Below are 21,506 nucleotides of genomic sequence, written 5' to 3'. Positions count from 1 at the left end.
CGGCATTTTACTGGCAATGCTGGGATCTTTAGCTCAGCAAGCATAAATCTTAAACTTCATCTGATGACCAAGCTAGCTGGCTACCAACAGAAATTCTCTATGGTATGAAGTCGCACGAGCAACCCCTTTCGAGCATTGTTTAAGCAGCTCAAGCCTGCATGAATATTGTTGTTCATCATTCCTAGTGTTGCTTTATGACCAGATCATCTAAAATTCAGATCATCTAAAATTGCTTTCTTGAGCATGAGTTCACTGCTCTCCAAAGTCACCAGATCTCAGTCCAGTAAAGCACCTTTGGGATCTGGATGAATAGGATATTCGCACCATGGATGTGCAGCAAACACATATCTGCAACTGTGTGAGGCTACCATGTCAATATGGACCAGAATCTCTGAGAAATGTCTCTTGACATCTTGATGAACCTTTGTCATCAAGAATTAAGGCAGTTCAGAAAGCAAAAGGTATCCAACCCGGTTCTAGCAAGGTGTGGCTAATAAAGTGGCCAGTGTATTTCATTTTATAATCTCTCAGAATAAAGGATATACTACTTTTAAAGTGTTGTCTTTCTATTGGCTATATGATCTACCACTGGACTCGAGGGAGGCACTATATTGCTGTTGTGCACTCCACGGTGAAGAAAGATCCGTCTCAGTGATTTTGATGTAAGAAAATCTGGTTTGTATCGACTGGTTATTGATTAGTGGAGTTGGCCTCATCTCCTGTCGTTACTTCAGATAAATGGCCTTATTTGTTGTGTTATTATGTTCAACACAATCATGCCAGGAACAGTCAGAGGAGTATTGAACCGACACTTCATTGGCTTCATGGCTTTTACTTGTTCCAGGAATTAAAGGATGTTCACTGGCAGTACGGCAGTGCGAATTGAGCACACTGACAGTCAATGACACCATCACTTTAAAGGTCTTTTTCAAACAAAATATTACAGTCACTTTTTTTTCTGATTTTTGTCATGCCAGGACTGATTTAAAGATAAATAGAGCTTGGGATTGAGTGTAGCCGTCCTTCTTTTTCTTCCTATTCATTCAGGTTTGTGGTCCCCCCCCCCCCCAACCCTGAAATGATTAGTTATGCTTGGCTTGTAAGCACTGAATCAGAGTTATGGTCCCTGGGGAAATAAATTTGGCAGAAAATCAGTGTGAGAAGATTTAATTATCACGAGGAGACCTTTTTTCCTTGCCTTGGCCCACTGAAGCCCAATGCCTTTCCTCTCCTTTTCCTTTTCGTTCTCTGCTCATCTCCAAATGCTGCAGCCGGGGAAAAAAAAGCCCTGGCGTTCATGCTGCATGCCAGCCCTCTGCTTGCCTTCCTTCTCCCCCCAATTTGTTTCATTGCATGGTAATAAGTAAAGCAATTACTGCTTTATTGATTCTTCATCACGGCAAATTTAAGGCTGATTTTCTTTCCCCCCTTACCCCTCACATCCCCCATTCCTCTCCCCTTTCGGAAATGGCACAGCAAGGTGATTAGTTGACCTCCTGTCCTAAGCAGTGCTGGTCCTGTGAACGAATCATGCTGAATTCTACTAACCCCATTTGACCCGCCCCCCGCTCCCCGTTGTCCCAGGCTAATGGGATGCTGATGCCGCCCACTGTGGCCGTCACGTCCACAGTGAAGGAGGCCATCGCTTGATAATTTCTGTAAGGATATCTATGGAATGAAATGTTTAACTCGATAACAGGGGGGCTATCTGTGCCATGGGCTAGGTGACTCACTGTGAATGCTTTTTACAATGTCTTCATTTAGGTCAAGCAGGCAGATGATTGTCAGCAGCCTTTTACCCCTGTGATTGGTAATCGTTTCTCTGGTTTCCCGTATCATTGAACCTGTTTCAGTGAAGCAATGTCTGAAGAGTTCAAAGCTTAAAGGATATTTAGGAGAAGGCATCAGATACTTAACTTAAGTTCCTCCTGTTAGAGTAAGAAAGAAAACAAAGCTTTTTGAACTTTTTATTTGTATTTAAAATTAAATTGAATTCATTCTATTGGTCTGTCAGTATGTTAAGCAGCTGACTGCTGACTCAACCGGAGCAGACAGCCTAACTAATTAACCAGTTTGTTATACATCCGTTGTTACTCAATATAGACAAGAACAGAAAATGTATAGTATATTTATGTAAAACCTACTACATTTTGTTGGTTTTTAAATTGAATTACCATTTATGTTTTTGTAGCTATTTGTAAACAATAATATTGTATATATATATATTTTTTTCAATAAAAACAATAACATCATGTTACTGATACTTAATTTAAAATCTGTGTGTGAATACAGCAATAACCTGGGTTTTGTTTCAAGGTTGTTTAGATTTAGATTTCAGACCATTATTAACATATTAACACAAACACTCACACACACACACACACATACACACACGGGCTGTCACATATCTGGACATGATCAGAAACAGTGGGCTTGGTTCTGCCTGACAAGGTGGTCAGACCGCTGTGATTAGACACACCCTCAGACTGCTGCAGGTCAAAGTGTTGACATATTGGAGAGGTCCCTGGCCATGTGTTGGCCCCTTCTGGTTTGTCATGAGACATTAAAATGTCCCCCCTGTGGGGACCCTAAAGTCTGTTTTAAGGTAAGCATTTTATAAATAAACAGAATAAAAAGTTGCAAGAATGTATTTAATTTCTGACATACAAACCAGAAGGGTTGCAAATGGTCTGAATATTATTAATAAACTTCCCAAAACTTTCCATAGAACGTTAGAGACCTTTGATTGTAGTTATGGGAATTTGCTGTATATTGAGAGTAGTTGAAAGAGGGGATATTTGCATGTTAAACATCAACACAGTACATCAAATATATTTACCAATTAAATAATGAAAACACTTCACTTTATGAATCCCACAGGGTGAAATGTGGGGCCTTCAGTAGTTCTGTGCTCTGAGATAAATGGGGCCATAAAGCCCAGGTTTCTAGAAATCATCTGAGCATGTAGTGGAGGAATGCACACTGCATGTAGGGGTGTGGTCTGAAAACCCCTACAATAATCTATAAGCATGTGTCCCCTTTTACTATTCAGCTGACTGAAAACGTTGCTGCTACGCTCTGTGTTTACTCTAAAAAGCCAAATTGAACTGTTTGGAACTATTTGTGATTGCAAAAACGGGGACAGTCATGGCGTGGAAGCCAAAGATGGACCATTAATCCTGTTATAGATCTACAGTTGGCATGCTTGAATTTGTATGTCTGTTAAGCAGCTGACTGCTGACTCAACCGGAGCAGGTAGCCTAGCTGATTAACCAGCTTCTCATACTTCTGGTGTTAGTCCATATAGGCCAGAACAGTGAAACATGGGGTATTTTTGGGCATGTTTACCTAAATAAGTATTAAATTTAGTTAATTTAAAAATTTACACAACATGAATGTTTTTGTAGCAGTAGGAATAATTGTTTCTTTTCTGTTTTCAGTAAAGCAATAATATGATCTTACTCATTCTTAATTTAAAATCTGTGTTAATATAGCAATACCCTGGCTTTTTAAAGATTATCATACCCTAAGAATTATACTTGCCCATGCCTAATCAAAAAAAAGAAAAACAAGTTTTTCTCTTCTGCTTCAAATAACAATTTATTTTGTATATTTGTAATTACTTTTGGGGTCTTTTTAAAGCCCCTATTCAGACATAGCTGCACCTGTAGTTCACACTAACACTGAGTCATGCAGCATGACTGATAAGTGCATTTATTGCATACTTGCATGGCTGCCAGAATTAAAAGATATTTAAAAATGACATTGTACTCACACTGTCATTCATTCATTTACGTCCACTAATTTAGACCATCAAGGGTCATGATTTATACTGAGGACGTTGTAGATTTACATTCAAATGATAGTGTCACTTTAGTTCTGTTATTATTATACATGACTTCCTCCAAAGGAGAGTTATGTTGAACTCATTGCCAAGGTTGTTAGTCCACAATTGAGGTCAGTGGGAGAGGAGGTGGGCAACATTTGCCTAATTAATTACCACTCAGACACTGCGCACACACATGCATGACCATGACCTTTACTTATATAGTTTGTAGCAGACCGCACAGACAGGGCACACACACACACATACAGAGGCTGCAGGAGCCAGCAGAGTTAAAGGGAGAATCAATTACAACTCAACTAAGGGGAAAGAGTTGGTTGCTTGATGGCTACTTGTCAAGATGACTGTAGGTCATGAGGTGTGTGCATGTGTGCTGACATTCATGTATTAGTCTGTTAAAGTCGAATTCATTGCCAGGATTCTGATTACATCATTTTCATTTTAAGGACCTTGCTCCAATTAAGTAATTAGTTGCTTGGTGTCTCCCTAATTATAGAGTTGTTCATGAAAGAGCTGCTGACCAGCCTGGGATTGAAAAACGGAGACTGGTGCACTTTTTTCCTGCACTTACACACATACATTCAACACACACACACACCCGCAGCCTGGTTTAAAATCAAGTTAATGCAGTCAAACGCTTGTTATTTCTGGTAAAAGGCAGGGTGGATGCTGTATTTCTAATCACACTAAAACAAGACATTACTTAATAAGAAAGCTGTAACAGTGACTATATACAAAAAAATTGAGTTTATCCTGACATTCAGAAACTTTTTAGGCGATTCTGGCTTTAGTAGTAGGATTGTATTGAAGGCAAAATGTTTTGTCCAAATGGGACAAATGGGAAACAAAATCTAATAAAGCAAGGACCCCTCCCCGTACTCATTTGCAAACAGTCGACACAGAAAGTAGCTGTGATATCTTGAACACTTCACCGCTCAGCCTGTGAAAACGTCACAGTTTAACAAGATTCTGTGACACTGCCCAGACTGAGGACATCGGCTAACACTCATGCTGCTCTTTTTTTCCCTCTCTCTCAAAAACACACACACACACTCACACATGTGTGTGTAAGAGACGCTTAGCAGGCTGGTTTTGGTTAGCTCTTTATGTTTGCAGTTGTCACTGTGCTGGCAGGTCAGCAAGGTGAGTCAGGACCATTCCAGGTCAGTTCGCCCGTTCCCTAATTCATACCCCCTTTTTGTACACAATGCCATTTCATCCCAATCTACTTCCTGTCGGTGTCTGTAAACTTAAGCCCTTGCATTTCAGTTTCTGGATATTAAATAAACTTGCAAATGCTCTGATCTCATCTATACTTAAATTTAATAGTTTTTTTTCTTTCTGCTTATTTTATACTACATCGTATTTGCACTGATTGTGGTTCAGATCTCAGTTTGGGTATGCTGACTCTTGTGAAATATGTGAGATTATGAGCATATATTAAAACTGAATAACTGAGTAACATCTTGTAATAGATCAAATTTAGTGGAGTCACAAAAACACATTTCCTTACAGTAAACTGTAAAGAGGTTATAAAGTATTACTTTTAAATAATCAATTTTCAAAGCAAACATCCCCAAGGTGGCTGCAAATTGACATGTGGTCACTAAGAAACCTACCTTGGCAGACTCCAACTTATAGTAAAAAAAAAAAAACTCAGGTATGAAATAATCAAAAATGTAGAGGCGCTCTCCAAACAGGAAGAGCTACAGCGCAATGTCTTAAAGTTATATGCATAGCTGAATATAACAACTTAAAAAATATCTAAAGGCAACACTTATACGGTCCAACTCTGTAGTTACGGTTGTAGATGGATAATATATTTCTTCTAGACTATTCTTCCATTTGTTGAATACCGACAGATGTAAGTGTGGCAAACATTCATGTTGACCCTTAAGCTTCAGCATGGATTTCAGTCTAAATTACAATTGGGGTTGTAGCTACAGTAGGTTCAAAAACATAGTCTTCTTTGAATTTAATGTGTTTTTGTTAAATGATGCAGGCATTGTCTGTTTTGAATAGTATTTGCGTTATGCTTAATTCTGTGTCTTATTTGTCAATTTGCAGTGAAGTAGGCCCCAGTTCAGTCTGTCCCTCTACCAGTCCATCCACCGGTTTCTTACCCACACATTGCCATTTCCTCCTGTCCTAATTCTGTTTTGTACCTGCAAACAATCCATTTTGTACATATGGACTGTACCATCTGACCATCTATCCATTGTCTATACCCACTGGGTCACAGGGTGGCAGGGGGGGTTGAAATCTCCCCATCTACAGCTGACATTGGGCGAGAAGCAGGGTACGCCATGGACAGGTTACCAGAATGCATTTAAACCATAGTAATAAACTAGGAAACATTTTTTTAAAAAAGGTTCATATCTCATATGTTTTCTCTTTATTTTGTTCCTCATTTTGATTCCTTTAGTTGACAGTAAAACATAACAGATGACCCTTGACGAAAGCAAAGAACTCTGTCAGATAACCACATTTTTTGAAGACCACTATGAGCAGATTTTAGAAAATTGCTTTAAATCGTTGGTTGTCAAAGTTAGAAAGACGTCTTCCTGCTAGAAACGAATTGATGCATGATTAGGGAATGAAGTGACCAGTTCGATCAAAATACAGCAGCATCTCAGCTTTACAATAAATAATTTCATCAATATGACAATTGACAAATGTTGATTTACTTCACAGTGAACCTAGACACGCATGTTGAGCTGTGCTAAGAGGATTTGTTGAGTAAAGATGGGGTCAGTTAAGAGGAGAGACTCAGCTAAGTGACAGAGAGAGAAGCGGTGAGTAAGGAGGGACAAGCCGAGATTTGGACGCCGATATCTGAGCATGGTGTGTGGCTGCCGTGTCATCCTGTCATTAGCAGGTTATTTGGGTCGTTAATTCATCATTCAGACCTTTATTGGCTGCAGAGTGGGAGATCACTATCGGCAGGAGATGGGACAAAATTGTGTGTATTTGAGACACTCAGTCCCCAGCTGCTCCTCATTTCCTGATGCCAAACAGATATCACATAAGATCATATAAGCCTCGGGTTAAATAATGCTCAAGGCAGCATTTCTGACATATAGTCTGAGCTCTAAATTGTGTCAATAAAGGGTTTCCCTTCGAAAACAGAGTATTTGTGTCAGGACTTGATGATTGTGAGAGGATTTGACAGAAATCCACAGAGACCATTTGACACTGATAACAAGGTGAGCACCACATGGGATCACTTGGCCTGTTTTGCTGAATAGAGCATCGCTGCTATAGCACTGGCTGTAGACACAAGCAGCATTTTTAAAGGAGGGGGTAGGTGTAATATATAAGTCACTGTGTTTGGTGTGTTTGTGGTCTCAGGGGAGATCACATTAGAATAACCCAACCACCTGCTCTGTCGTTGGACATCGCCCCGCTCATATTCCAGCTTACAAACACATACATACATCTACAGACGCTCCTCTGGGATAGACTCAGGACATCTGGCTCAGGCTGCTAGAAATGTCCTTTATTTTTTGTGACCTGTTGACACGGACAACCACAGATTTCAGGCAGGTGTCAGAAAACAGCATCAGACATCGCTGTTGCAATACAGCCATATGTGAACACCCTATTGTTTTTTCATTTTCAAACCTTATTGTGGAATTAATTTCTCCACTTACAGTTCTGGTCAGACGTTTACATACACTCACCATTGATGCATGTGATGCATTTGAACTGTTCTTTGTCTAGTCGTAAACGGATATAACCCTGACAACATACAATAAGGTGCAGAAATTTGAAGTCCCCGTAAATTCCGGACTACAGAGCACACCTGATTAAAAGCCGCATGCTCTAATTTTAGAAAGAAAACCAATTTTGTACTTGTACAGGCCGCACCGGATGTTAAGCCGCGGGTGTCCCACTTAGTAATATGAGATATTTACACAGAAAGATATTACACGTGAGGAATGTTTAACTTTTAACTTAATCCGTATGGTAATATAAACAATTGCATATTGCAAATGCTTTTTTTTTTAACAGTGGCTAACACGGCTACCTTTAAATATACGTACGTTATCAATAACACGCAAATTTCGTTGGTAATGCTTTTTTACTGAACAGTGCACGATCAACATTCCAATATCTCCTAACTGATATACACTGCAGCCTACCAGGTCAAATGTAACTGATCGCCTTCTTCATCTTCTTCCTGGGCACTGAAACCATCAAAGTCCTGTTCTTCCGAGTTAAACAGCCTCATGATCTCATCACTCACTTCAGCCTCTTCGTTGACGCTCTCACTTGAGCGTCCCCTTAATCACGCAGCCTTTCGAAACCTGCTGGTGATTTTCCATGTTGATGAGGGTGAATATAAATGTCTGATTTACAATACCGGTAATTGAATTGTGAAAGTGCTGTTGATTTATCGCACAAATTCATTGGACCTCTTTGAACTACTCATCAATTTGATTGGTCTACTGTTACCAGGCAAAATGTTTTTGGCGGCATGAAAAAAAAACATGCATTAGCCGCACCGTTGTATAGGTCGCAGTGTTCAAAGTGTGTAAAAAAAAGTAGCGGTTTATAATCCGGAATTTACGGTAATATCAGATTTGCTGTAATCCACTCATAATGATTCACATTGTGGCTGTCTGTCATTCCAAAGCTTTAGAAATGTCTTTGTGACCCTTTCCACTCTCATAGACGTCAACGGCTTTGATTTTTTTCAATGCTTGAGTTGCTTCAAATCAGGGCACAATGTGTTTCTTTTTGAGATCTTTTAACCTACTTCAGGTTGTCAGTCAGGTTGTGTTAAAGGGATTTCTTGATTCTAGAGTTTTGCGGTAATCAGGTCTGTGCGTGGATAGTGAAATTCAAATCCAAAAAAATATATCATAGTGAATTTAATATTTAGGTTGGGTAGCGATCACCTCCTAACACAGGGCTGGGTTGTTTTGGATGGATTTGGCAAAAAAAATCTTTCGAAAAATGTATTTTATAATTACTTGGGTTATCTTTGTCTGATATTTAAAATGTTTTGATCTGAAACATTTAAGTCTGACAAAACAAAAACAAAATATATAGGTAAAAAATACTTTTTTTAGGACTGTATTTGTAGTTTAAGATGACGTTTGACATCTCTTTAGTTTTTATTGAGGCCAAATGAAGAAATGCAATAAGCATAAATGTTCATAAGGTTTAGGTCATGAAATAGCCATACAAGTAATTATAGCAGACCTGCTTCTTTTATGATTGTAAAAGCAACAAACTCACAAAGAATTTAATGACTTTGTTTTTGTCTACTTGCAATACCTTCATCTCCTGTCATTTGTGCTCTATATTTCCCTTTATTTTGCTCTATATTTCTTTGGTTTTCCTTATTTGCTGTGGTCATGTGTTTTTCTTTTTCTTTTTTTTTTGTAAAGCTTTAGTTGTGCAAATATTGACGTGCAGCTTTGGCCTGAAATCTATCAATAGAAATCATCAAATCAATAGCCCTAATACCGTTCATTGGCCACATTTCCAGGAAGAACATCCGAGTGTGAAAGTGGCCTTTATCATTACAGTCCAAAGATATTATTTACAGATTGAGATCTTAGACCTTTAAGAGGGAATTGTCTAAGTAACATTCATTGCTTTAAAAAAAATTCCCACCTTACAAATTTCTTCTGTTTTTGCCTTTTTGTCACATTAAACTGTTTTAGATCGTTTACTAAATTTCATTATCAAGCAAAGGTGGCCAAAATAATTTTTGAACAGTTTTTTAAATTTTGAATTTCCAAGGGAATAGTTAATGATTCAAAAGAGAGTGGGCAAAAATGGCATCCATGGGGGGTTCCAATACCAAAATCACTGATGACCACAAAGAAGACAAAGGCTCATCTCCCGTTTGTAAGAAAAATGTCTTGATGAACCTCCAAGACCATTGCAAACATGTTCTGTTGATTAGACAAAAGTGGACCTTTGAGCAGCATTTGAGAAAAAAATCAAACATGGTGGTGGTAGTATGATGGTCTGGGGCTGCTTTGCTTGTACAGGAATTGTGCTGCAGTTGAAGAAGCCATGAATTCTTCTCTCCACCACAAAATGCTGAAGGAGAAAGTCCTGCTATCAGTTGCACACCAGCAAGGTCACCTCTGAATGGCTCTGAAAAACCAAATAAAGGTTGTTTTGGCCTAGTCAAAGTCTCAACTTAAATCAGGTTGAGATGCTGCGGCAGGACCTTTTAAACAGGCTATTCATGCCTGAAAACCCTTCTCATGGTAGAGATAATATCATTTTGCAGAGAAGAGGCGTCCAAACTTCTTCCACAGCAATGGATTATTATGTTTAGGGGCTACTTACTTTTTCACATAAGGTCAGGGTGGTTTAGACTTAATTTTGTGTTTATGCGCTCCTTTTGTTTATAGTGGCAGAGGCAAAAAGGGAGTTTTTCCTCTCCACTGTCGCTACATGCATGCTCAGTATGAGGGATTGCTGCAAAGTCAACGCCAGTGACTGTCCACTGTCTCTACATGCTCATCCAGGAGGAGTGAATGCTGCAAATCTCTGACTTGATGCAATCTGCTGGGTTTCCTTAGATAGAAAAACTTTTTATCCAATTTGAATATAAAACTGAATCTGACTGCACTGTTCAATGATTAGGACTAATTGGAATGTATGTACCTGACTTTTGTGAAGTGCCTTGAGACAACTTGTGTTGTGAATTGATGCTATATAAATAAATAAACTGAACTGAAACTGATTTATGCAGGTCATTTTTGTCTAATAATTAAACAAGTTTGATTTAAAACATTAAAACATGAAAACAAAACAGGAAAAACTGCAAGGGGTGCAAACCTTTTTACATCTCTATAAGGCTTGAGTCCCTTGATTTCTGCCTGGTCCTCAGTTGGATAAGCATCAGTCTTCTTCCGTAGGAAATCATATAGCGCAGATCAACACATCTCATCAGACAGATTTTACTAAGTGGCTTTATCTTTTTCCTGATACTGGTAGTCCAGTTCCCAGGCATACATTGCAGCAGCCTGCTGTTTGGTTCCGGAGAATCATATATTAAAGACTCCGACGCAGGCAGGATGCTGCTGCTGAGAACGGAGCCAGACCGAAGCCCCTCTATCGCCCCCAGCACACAGCCTTGCTAAGCTTAACTCAGCTGTTTGATGCCAAGTCTTGGGAGCTTGTGCGTGTGCATGCGTGCATGTGTGAGTTTACTCAGCTCAAGGGTTACATAAACAAGAGCAGCTTAGCCTACAGGTAATGCCGACAAGAGACCAGCCGAGACAGAGAGAGCGAGATGCAGCGCCTGGTCTCTCTTTACCGTGGTGTTCCCCTGATGTCGTTGCCACTGCTGGAGCAGGATCTTTGCTAATGAAGCTGGAAAATGACTAAAGGAGATTGTAAACAAAGTTAGGGCGCTCACACACAGTGAATGCGCTCCTTTTGTTTACAGTGGCAGAGGCAAGCATCTGTGCACGTGTTTGTGTGCTTCCCAGATGAAGAGATGGGGAGAATGTAGGCGGGCAGGGTTTTGGAGGTGGAGGCTGGCAGCAGGGCACTTGGCCACTGGTGCAGAGAGAGAGAAAGAGAAAGAGTGGGATAGGGGATGGGGATAGTGATGGTGGGGTAGGGTGGGGGCAGCAGAGATAAATCATTAGAGAGCAGGTTATTGGAAATGCAGAGAGATAAAAGAGTGAAGAAGCCAGTAATTGCCTTAAAGATCAGACTACAAAGCATTACTTTGGATTTTACAAGGCCAGCCAGCAACAAAAGAGCAGTAATTTATGAGCTCGGTGTAAAAGAATAGCATAATTACATTAAAAATTAATGCTAATGAGGGCTAAAATGGGGAAGGTGGTTATTATGAAAGTTTGTATTCATCTTCTCGGGGTTGAATGATGGCTACTGGCTTGATTAATGGCTTAATTTCTATCAATTAGCTGGCAAAAAAAATCTCCACTGAGACTGGGCCTAAATTGAGCATTGAATTACACATCTTTACCACGGTGCAGGGAGCGAGATGGTGGGGCACATTACTGAAACCTGGGAAATCAAGACACGAATTCCCAAACTATCCCAGGGTTCCTGCACAGTCTGGAAAACCTCTGAAATTTGATTCAAGTATTTTCCAGTTCTGGATAAGTAGGAAAACAGAACAATAGAGCATGCAAAAACTATTTGTACTTACAGACTTTAATCATTGCCTCATTGACTGCATGGTGATTATTTGAATTTCTCAAAATAATTTGTTCCAACACGTGAGCTTTTTATGCTTCTTTTGTACAAGACATATACATAGTTGTTTTTTAGTGAGTTTTCTTCTTCACTTATGACGTTAGGTCTTGGGTTTATCATTTTTGGCATATCCTGGTTCTTGAGTTATTGACTGAAAAAAATTTAAAGATGCACTCACTCTCAAAGACCTCTAAATGTTTTGATGGATAAAGATAGAGGGGATCCTGGGATTTTTAATGTGGGAATTAATTAACAGATGGGGATCACTATTGTTTCCACCCACTCATTTATCTGTTTCTTCATCCATCCATCCATCCATCCACCCATCCATCCATAACCCATCCATCTGCAATAAATTCATAATGAACATTTGAGCTGAAAATGGACTGAAATGGAAAATTGACTCTCAAAATGTCAGACATTTTGTGATGTGTCTGCTGTGTGGTGCATGGATAAATGCAGAAAGGTAGTATAATGAAAATTACATTTAAAACAATTATTTATCAGTTAGGATCCCTTTAAAGAAAATCCTGTATGCTGTAATTCAGCTGACTGGTTTATAATAGAAACCACTCAGCAAGTGCCAAAGTTGTTGAACTCAGCATTAATTACATTACAATCATAAATTCAGGGCGTACACTTTTCTAACTTATTTATTTAATATCTTCATTCAATTACTTTAGATTCTAAATGATAACATAACTGTCTTTATAAAACAAGCAGTTAGTTCGTCTTTTGTTCATGTTTTCCATATAACATTTAGGTCTGCAGTAACTCAGCTTGCTTGTCGGTGCAGTCACTTAGTGGAAGTAATCAGTAGCAGCAGCAATATATTCAGCTCAGCTACTCTTGATTGACAAACTCTTGAGCAAAGTCAAGTTTACAAAGACAACACGGCTGCAGCCCAAAGGCTTCAGATCGTGTTGTGGGTATGCGTTGTGGAACAGCCCCCTCTTTTGGTGTTTTAGCATAACGCTCCTGCCTTCAAGGACTAAAGGAGCCCATCTGAAATCCAGTTCCATTGGCTGGTTTGATTTTCCTTCCCCGTCTTTGGGTCTTAATCAATGAAGTGGACAAACAGCTATTTAGAGAAAACAATAGCCTATTGATTTTGAGCCACTCATCAGCACCCTGTCTATCTTACTAATTTCAGTAATGAGATGGCAAGTGAGTTTTCTCCTTTTTTTATATATCACAACACACAGATGTGCACGGATGCAATCGGGCAATTATAAAAGCACTTTTTGACCCACAGCTTCATAGCTAATAATGAGTTTATTCTGACCTTTATTCCATCTCCGGGATGTTAAATTTTCAGCATAAGGCAGCCGTTGCTGGTCATTTAAGTGTGTCTCCTTTTGTTTCTCTGGTCTAAGCTTTCACTCTACCTTCCTCTCATTGCTGACAGAGGTGCGTTCCTAATGCGGTGACAATCGAGTCGACCTGTTCAATTAATTTGCCAGATAATGTATCAATATTAAATATCAACTTTGACCTCCTCGAGCTTTAGAGTGCGTTCGCCCAGCTGGAGTATTGATTTTTTTTTTTTTTTGGCGCCCGCCTCCGAGCCCGCTTGGCCCGCACTCAAAGTCCATTATTTTTGATTTTCTCGGGAAATACATATCTTTACCTGCTGACATCTGACAAACAGCATATCGAAGTCATTTTATCTACCAATAATGTGTTTGTCAAAATGCCTGAGGCCTTAATGGTTCCCTGCTCTGCATGCAGAAAGCACCTGCCAAGGAGATGCTGGTGGATGTGTGTGGTTGTGCGTGTGAATACATGTGAGTATTGTTTATGTAGGGCTTTCATGCATTCATGGACAGCAGAGTAGGGCTGGGGTGGTAATAGAAAAAATGAATTTACTGTGCTGAATTAATTGTGGGTTAGTCACATGTGTTAGTTTCCACTCAAACACACGCGTGTGCAGTGGTGATTGTGGTGTGAAGGACAGGCCACAGTCTCCAGGAGGATATTGGGCCCGTGTTCAGGCTCCCATCTAGCAGCCCAGTCAAGGTAATGACTATTTTTGGAGCCACATCTCCCCGCGCTGGATGACAAGCCGATAGTCTGTCATATAGGACGGCTTAATTCCACTCGTCAGTCAGTTGTCCAATTCTGCGGCACATTAAAATCAGACTAGAGTTGTTGAAGTGCTATTATGAAGCTTAATAAAGGGTGTGCGTGATAGAGGGTGACATTTTGCTGTGAAGGCTGGACCAAATATTCATTTATTCATTAAACGCCGGAGCCGTGAAGATGTGTTGTGACACCCTTTCTGTAGCTGCTAATGGATTGAATTAAACCCTTTTATCAGCTGCAAATGAATACTGTATTTGAGTATACTTACAGGGCTTGTAAAAGTATTCACACCCATTTAAAGTTTTTCGCTTTCTCCCAGATGACAACTGCAAACCTGAATGTAGTTTGTTGGCATTTCATGTGATAGAATAACCTGGAGTATAATTGTTGGATACTTGATCTTCAAGTTCTTTTACAAGTAAAAATGTGGAATGTATTTCTATTCTTTCCCTTTTACTCTGATAATTCTGAAGAAAATTCCAGTGCAACTACCAAAAGTCACCTAACTGACAAACATTGTCATAAAATGTCAATATAATCTCAATATAAACACAGCTGTGTCTGCAGACCTGAGAGGTTTGTTAGAGAACATAAGTGAATAGACTGAATCACAATGACCAAGTGAGACAGCAGGCAGGACAGGGATAAAGTTAGGAAAAAGTTGTTGCAATTATGAATATGAATATATTATTTAATACTTAATATTAATATTTTTATATTTTATTAAATAATATTTTAAGGGTTGTCCTGTGAATACCAGCCCATTAAGGCGGTGGCATTAAGACAAAATTGAAAGGGATGAGCCAAGCTCTGATATTATTGAACAGCAAAACTCTGTACACACATGGAATGAATTCTCTTCAGCTTTTGAGAGCTACAGCTTTGCAGCATTCTCTCTTTGAATGGCCATCTGATGGTCAGTCTGTAACTGAAAATATCTTTGAGCTTCTAGTTGTGCTTTCTGCTGATACAACATGGTAAGCTGACAAAGAACATCTGAAATCAGAGCATCTCTAGTCGGATACTTAATGAAGTTTACCAACTCCTGAATAATCTCATCGCATGCGGCAAGGTCAAACCGATTTAAAGCATCCCGCTCATCTGGAGACAAACGGATGAGATCAGCAACAACAACCTTTGCATCTCCACGTCTGCTGAATTTATAATGGAGTTTGATTCCATCATTCTGGCAGACACTACAAAACATCAACAAAGTTATGAGAATATTGCTAAAAGCAACAACATCTAACAATTGCACAGTATGTCCAGCTATATATGTAACTTTGACTATACATGTATTGGAAACATTTGTTTGATTGTAAAATGGGTGCACAAGTTGACCATTCAACCTGTGACTTATGACAACACTATGCTCCAAGTGTTACAATGCTACTCCTTTCTTTAGGGATATTTGTGATTTTAGTGATTCTTCACCCCCCCTATATGGCAGGGTGGATTACATTTACAATGTAAAATAAAAAGAAAATTCCTACACCTCCTACGGTAATACTTGCAATTGGGCTTTTGACACACACCCCTTTATGGCAGGGTGGATTAGATTAAATTTGGGATTTAATCTGGCAATAAATTATGTTCTTTCAAAACATGAAATAAACTATAAAGTTCCTGAATGGATACATGCATCAAACTTAGGTCAGATACTAAAATTAACTGCCAAGTTAATTTAGTTTCAGATTGTGGTCGTACACAAAACACAAAAGCCTCTGGATACAGATGTGTAGCAACTGTCTGGAGAGTGAGGTTAACTTAAGTTAAACCAAGTCTCAATTTATTGCTTACACAGAAGAAACCAAACTGAGTTAGAACATCTAAAATTTTGCCTATGTAGCAGAGTTGATTGTTACTAGAACGGAGAGATTATTGGAGTTATTACTTTGACGAAATTCCAAAATTATGAACTCCAGGAATGTCACAAGTTATACTGTTCTCTTAAATATAATCAGTGACACGTGATGTTAGAACTCTGATGTTTTGAGTCCTATTGTGACTAGTGACTGCTGGTTTTAGCTGCCTTTATGTATTAATATAATATTTAAGGAAATATTATTCTGAAAAAGAACCAAATCTTTCTGGAGAAATGGGGCTTAATGGTGTTTACTTAGTTTTTAAGTTTGGTGAAATAATATTTAGGGAAATATTATTTTACTGGATTGAAAACCAACAACCTTTTTGGGTAAATGATCTTAGCAGGCAAGCACGTGTTCTTAGCTGTTAGCAAGTAAAGCTAACAAAAGAAGCTTATAGGTTATCATCAGAATCAAACACATACCTTTAAAATACCATTAATAAAAGGGTTAAAATGCATAAGCGCGGACAGCACGTTGTGGTCAATTGTCGGTTTAAAATCACCCTTTAAAAAAGGTTTGTCTTAACCTTAAAAAAAACACAGAACACAAACTGAGCACGTGTGCTGAACAGATAATTTGCTAGCACTAAGAAAGCTGAGTATCAACAAAAAAAAACTTCCTAAAACGCAAAAATGTTTAGATGGTTTCATTCTAAATTACTTCTCTCTGCCCAAACCTAACCTCTCAGGTGAAAAGTGCTGAGGAAAAGTTGTCCGGGTGATGAAGTTTGAAGAAAACATCCACAGTGAACTAAGGGTTAGCTGCAGCTAATCTCCGTAGCTGTGGGGTGGGGTGGCTCGCTCTGTCGGCCGGCCAAACTGCACGATACAGCTGTAACCACAGTGATGCAGTCCTGTTGTCCTTCCTTCAGACTGGGAAAACTGCTCTACTCGGCATTGTAGAGACATGGTCTCTGCTGGGAACTCTCTAGAACACAGTTTGGCTTCTGTTGACCTCAGAGAGAAAAGTCAAGCCACGCTTGTACCTTAATTACCCCCATTCATGAATGACTACCGGATACACAAACAGCAGTTTATTTGTACCTAACTTAGTGCATATGATCGCGTGATCGTATGACACTCTTGGATCCAGTTTGAAGAGTTATGTCTTTTTGCCAGCAACGAGACATTAGCGCGCTGTGTCCCTCCGTCCAGGTCTGCAGGGGACCAGTGTGGAAGAGACAGGATGTCTGCAAAAACGGAGTTTTCTTTGGACAGTGATGTCACGGGAAGTCCGCAGTTACCCCTTTTTCCTGGCTGTGCTGGAAGTAGGTTAATGCGATTTATTTTGAAAGTTCCAGAAGAGCTCATACTGGCCATTCATGTTGTCCCCATGGCTGTGGTTCCAACAAAGTTTAAAGCCAGGTTAGTTTGCAAAACAATATTTCAAGCTTTAAAGACTCACAGAGATTAAGTCAGAACCTACCAGGACATGGCCGTGACTTTGAACTGACCGGCCAGGCCTGGAGAACATTAATCAGAAAAGCAGCCTATAGACCCATAGTAACTCTGGAGGACCTGTAGGAATTCACAGCTCAGCTGGAAGAATCTGTTTAGAGTGCAACAAATATTTCCCTTGTTGAAAAAGTGGCAAAAAAGAAGCTACTTGTTGAAACAAAGACTTTAAATATCTTTGCAGTTTCCCACAAGCCATGTAGGAGACACACCAAACATGTGAAAGAAGGTGATCTGGTTAAGTGTGACAAAATTTGAACCTTGTGGCCTTCATGCAAAGCGCTAGGGCACTAACACTGCACATACCCCTGAACATACAACACCTATGGTGAAACATTGTGGTGGCAGTATCATGTAGTGGGGTTTTTTCAGCAGGAACAGGGAAGCTGGTCAGAGTTAATGGGAAGATGGATGGGGAAGAGAAGCTGTTAGCTGCAAAAGGCTGAGGTTTACCTTCCAACAGGACAGCAACCCTAAACATGGAGCCAGAGCTACTATGGGATGTTTTAAATCAAAGCATGTTCATGTGCTAGAGTGGTCTAGATCTAAATCTAAGTGAGAACTTTTGGCTGATTTGGCTGCTTGAAAATTGGTGATCATTCAGTCTGACTGAGCATGAGTTGTTTTGGAAAACAGAATGAATAAAATATTCAGTCTGTAGATGTACAAAGTTGCTAGAGATACACACTAGACATACACCTTTTACTGTAGCTGAAGCAAAAATACCAATAAAACACAGTGAAATCTGTGGTTGTAATGATAAAAAGGGTTTAAGTGGTATAAATACTCTAACAGGCCACTGTAAGTATTCTACTGGTATAACACAGTAAGCATTTGGAGCTAAAAAAGGGATTTAATTCAGCTCATATGGAGCTACTGAAAGAGTGTCACAACACATCATCATGGCCCTTGTGTTTAATGAAGCAATGAATATACAGGTCCTTCTCAAAATATTAGCATATTGTGATAAAGTTCATTATTTTCCATAATGTAATGATGAAAATTTAACATTCATATATTTTAGATTCATTGCACACTAACTGAAATATTTCAGGTCTTTTATTGTCTTAATACGGATGATTTTGGCATACAGCTCATGAAAACCCAAAATTCCTATCTCACAAAATTAGCATATTTCATCCGACCAATAAAAGAAAAGTGTTTTTAATACAAAAAACGTCAACCTTCAAATAATCATGTACAGTTATGCACTCAATACTTGGTCGGGAATCCTTTTGCAGAAATGACTGCTTCAATGCGGCGTGGCATGGAGGTAATCAGCCTGTGGCACTGCTGAGGTCTTATGGAGGCCCAGGATGCTTCGATAGCGGCCTTTAGCTCATCCAGAGTGTTGGGTCTTGAGTCTCTCAACGTTCTCTTCACAATATCCCACAGATTCTCTATGGGGTTCAGGTCAGGAGAGTTGGCAGGCCAATTGAGCACAGTGATACCATGGTCAGTAAACCATTTACCAGTGGTTTTGGCACTGTGAGCAGGTGCCAGGTCGTGCTGAAAAATGAAATCTTCATCTCCATAAAGCTTTTCAGCAGATGGAAGCATGAACTGCTCCAAAATCTCCTGATAGCTAGCTGCATTGACCCTGCCCTTGATAAAACACAGTTGACCAACACCAGCAGCTGACACGGCACCCCAGACCATCACTGATTGTGGGTACTTGACACTGGACTTCTGGCATTTTGGCATTTCCTTCTCCCCAGTCTTCCTCCAAACTCTGGCACCTTGATTTCCAAATGACATGCAGAATTTGCTTTCATCCGAAAAAAGTACTTTGGACCACTGAGCAACAGTCCAGTGCTGCTTCTCTGTAGCCAGGGTCTGGGGAATGCGGCACCTGTAGCCCATTTCCTGCACACGCCTGTGCACGGTGGCTCTGGATGTTTCTACTCCAGACTCAGTCCACTGTTTCCGCAGGTCCCCCAAGGTCTGGAATCGGCCCTTCTCCACAATCTTCCTCAGGGTCCGGTCACCTCTTCTCGTTGTGCAGCGTTTTCTGCCACAGTTTTTCCTTCCCACAGACTTCCCACTGAGGTGCCTTGATACAGCACTCTGGGAACAGCCTATTTGTTCAGAAATTTCTTTCTGTGTCTTACCCTCTTGCTTGAGGGTGTCAATAGTGGCCTTCTGGACAGCAGTCAGGTCGGCAGTCTTACCCATGATTGGGGTTTTGAGTGATGAACCAGGCTGGGAGTTTTAAAGGCCTCAGGAATCTTTTGCAGGTGTTTAGAGTTAACTCGTTGATTCAGATGATTAGGTTCATAGCTCGTTTAGAGACCCTTTTAATGATATGCTAATTTTGTGAGATAGGAATTTTGGGTTTTCATGAGCTGTATGCCAAAATTATCCGTATTAAGACAATAAAAGACCTGAAATATTTCAGTTAGTGTGCAATGAATCTAAAATATATGAATGTTAAATTTTCATCATTACATTATGGAAAATAATGAACTTTATCACAATATGCTAATATTTTGAGAAGGACCTGTATGGTTCAGCCTTCAGAGTAAAATGTAAGTTTTCCGATTCCTTACGCCCTGCTCTTAAGCTTCTTCCCATTTCTGAAACTTACACAACCTACATCCGTGCAGCAGAGAAACACGGTGGAAACTGCTGGATTGACAGGCAGAGAGATGGGAGAGTGCAGGAGAGGACGGATAGATGGGAAATGGAGGGATGAATATTGACTGATCAGTAGAAAGATTGACAGCCGGAAAATAATGAGTGCATTTAGACTTTTTTTTTTTTTTTCCTGCCGCCAACTTTCCCCGGCACACCTATTTTTGCCCTCCCACTCTCAAAAAAGACTGATTTTAGATTCCTGAAGTGATTTGTGATGTGATATGCAGAAATCCTGATGTGTTTATATCCAGGAGTAATTTATTGGAAACCCTTTCTGTCTGTTTTCGTGAGATTGGACAAGGAGAAGTATACTCTCTGATACATGAGGTCTGAACTGTATGAAACTTAATCACATTTATTCCCCATAATGAAATTCTACTGCAATGAGCTTGTGTTCATATTTTGATTATTTTAGAATGCCATTATCTGAGTGTAATTCACTGTCTGGCTATTTCCTTGTTAGTATTTTTCCCCCTCTTTACCTTTTGTATGAGTCCATGTCCTTGGCCAGGCATAAATACTTTTTCTTGAGGGCACAAGATTAAAATAGGGGGATTATCAGATTTCTCTTACTGTATGTGTCAAATGGCATTATGTAGGAGACAGAGGCCAATCCAGAAGAAATCCGGGTATTTCAGTTCATGACAGAGGATGGTCCACATTCTCTGTGACTGAGAACATTTGTGTCTTTCTCTGTATGTGTGTTTCTGTTCATGGCTTCCCTCTGTTTAACGTGTGTTTCAGAGGGAACCTCTCTGGAGGAGCAAGTGCGAAGGATAAAGGACATCGAGGCCATCGAGAGCGATTCCTTTGTTCCTCAGGCTTTCAAATCATCCCGGGATGACACAAAGGTGCGTTCTGTCTCTCTTTCTCTCCAGGCCCCTCACTCTCTAAGCTTTTATTTTTTGCTCCTTTTCTTATTGAATTTCGCCCTCTGCGACACAGCGCACCGTCTGTCCAGAGACGGCCCAGACCAAATCAAACATTCCTATTCAATGCCGTTTGTTCCTGACCCGAGAAGGTTTCATCAGAATTTTTCCACAGCGGCAGCACCCCAAACAAAAGCAACAGCAGGCGGCAGCGCTCCCGTGTCTCCGACTCTGTGCACCTCCCTCCCCCGCCGCTGTTCTGGTTGTTCAGATGCAGACCAAAGGCAGAGGTCATTATTGAAATGTTTCTGCCCTCTAAAGGAACTGGAATTTGATTTGTCCGGACTTCAAGGCTGCTTTTAAAAAAACAGGTGATAACATGTGACAGCAAACCTGCAAAAGTCATGACCCTTGTGGCTAAAGGGAGCCCAGGGATTAAACGACTGCGTAAATTGCATAGTATACAGTATGTCCAAAACGATGTCCAAAAGAAAAGATAATCTACAGAGAGAATGTTCCTACAAAAACACTTACACCAGTG

At 39.9% G+C, this 21,506-nt stretch overlaps 1 protein-coding gene across 3 annotated transcripts in view; it reads left to right on the top strand.

The window, feature by feature from the left end:
* rsrc1 (arginine/serine-rich coiled-coil 1) overlaps positions 1 to 21,506 on the top strand; it is a 202,031-nt gene that overhangs the window by 174,242 nt on the left and 6,283 nt on the right. For all 3 annotated transcript variants that reach the window (XM_047391940.1, XM_047391938.1, XM_047391939.1), the window contains exon 8: positions 20,841 to 20,947. In XM_047391940.1, coding sequence (XP_047247896.1) covers positions 20,841 to 20,947 — 107 coding nt within the window. The remainder of the gene's footprint in view (positions 1 to 20,840; positions 20,948 to 21,506) is intronic.

The sequence above is a fragment of the Girardinichthys multiradiatus genome, chromosome 18 (assembly GCF_021462225.1).
Source record: "Girardinichthys multiradiatus isolate DD_20200921_A chromosome 18, DD_fGirMul_XY1, whole genome shotgun sequence".
NCBI classification, from domain to species: domain Eukaryota; kingdom Metazoa; phylum Chordata; class Actinopteri; order Cyprinodontiformes; family Goodeidae; genus Girardinichthys; species Girardinichthys multiradiatus.
This window is presented reverse-complemented; position numbering and strand designations above follow the sequence as displayed.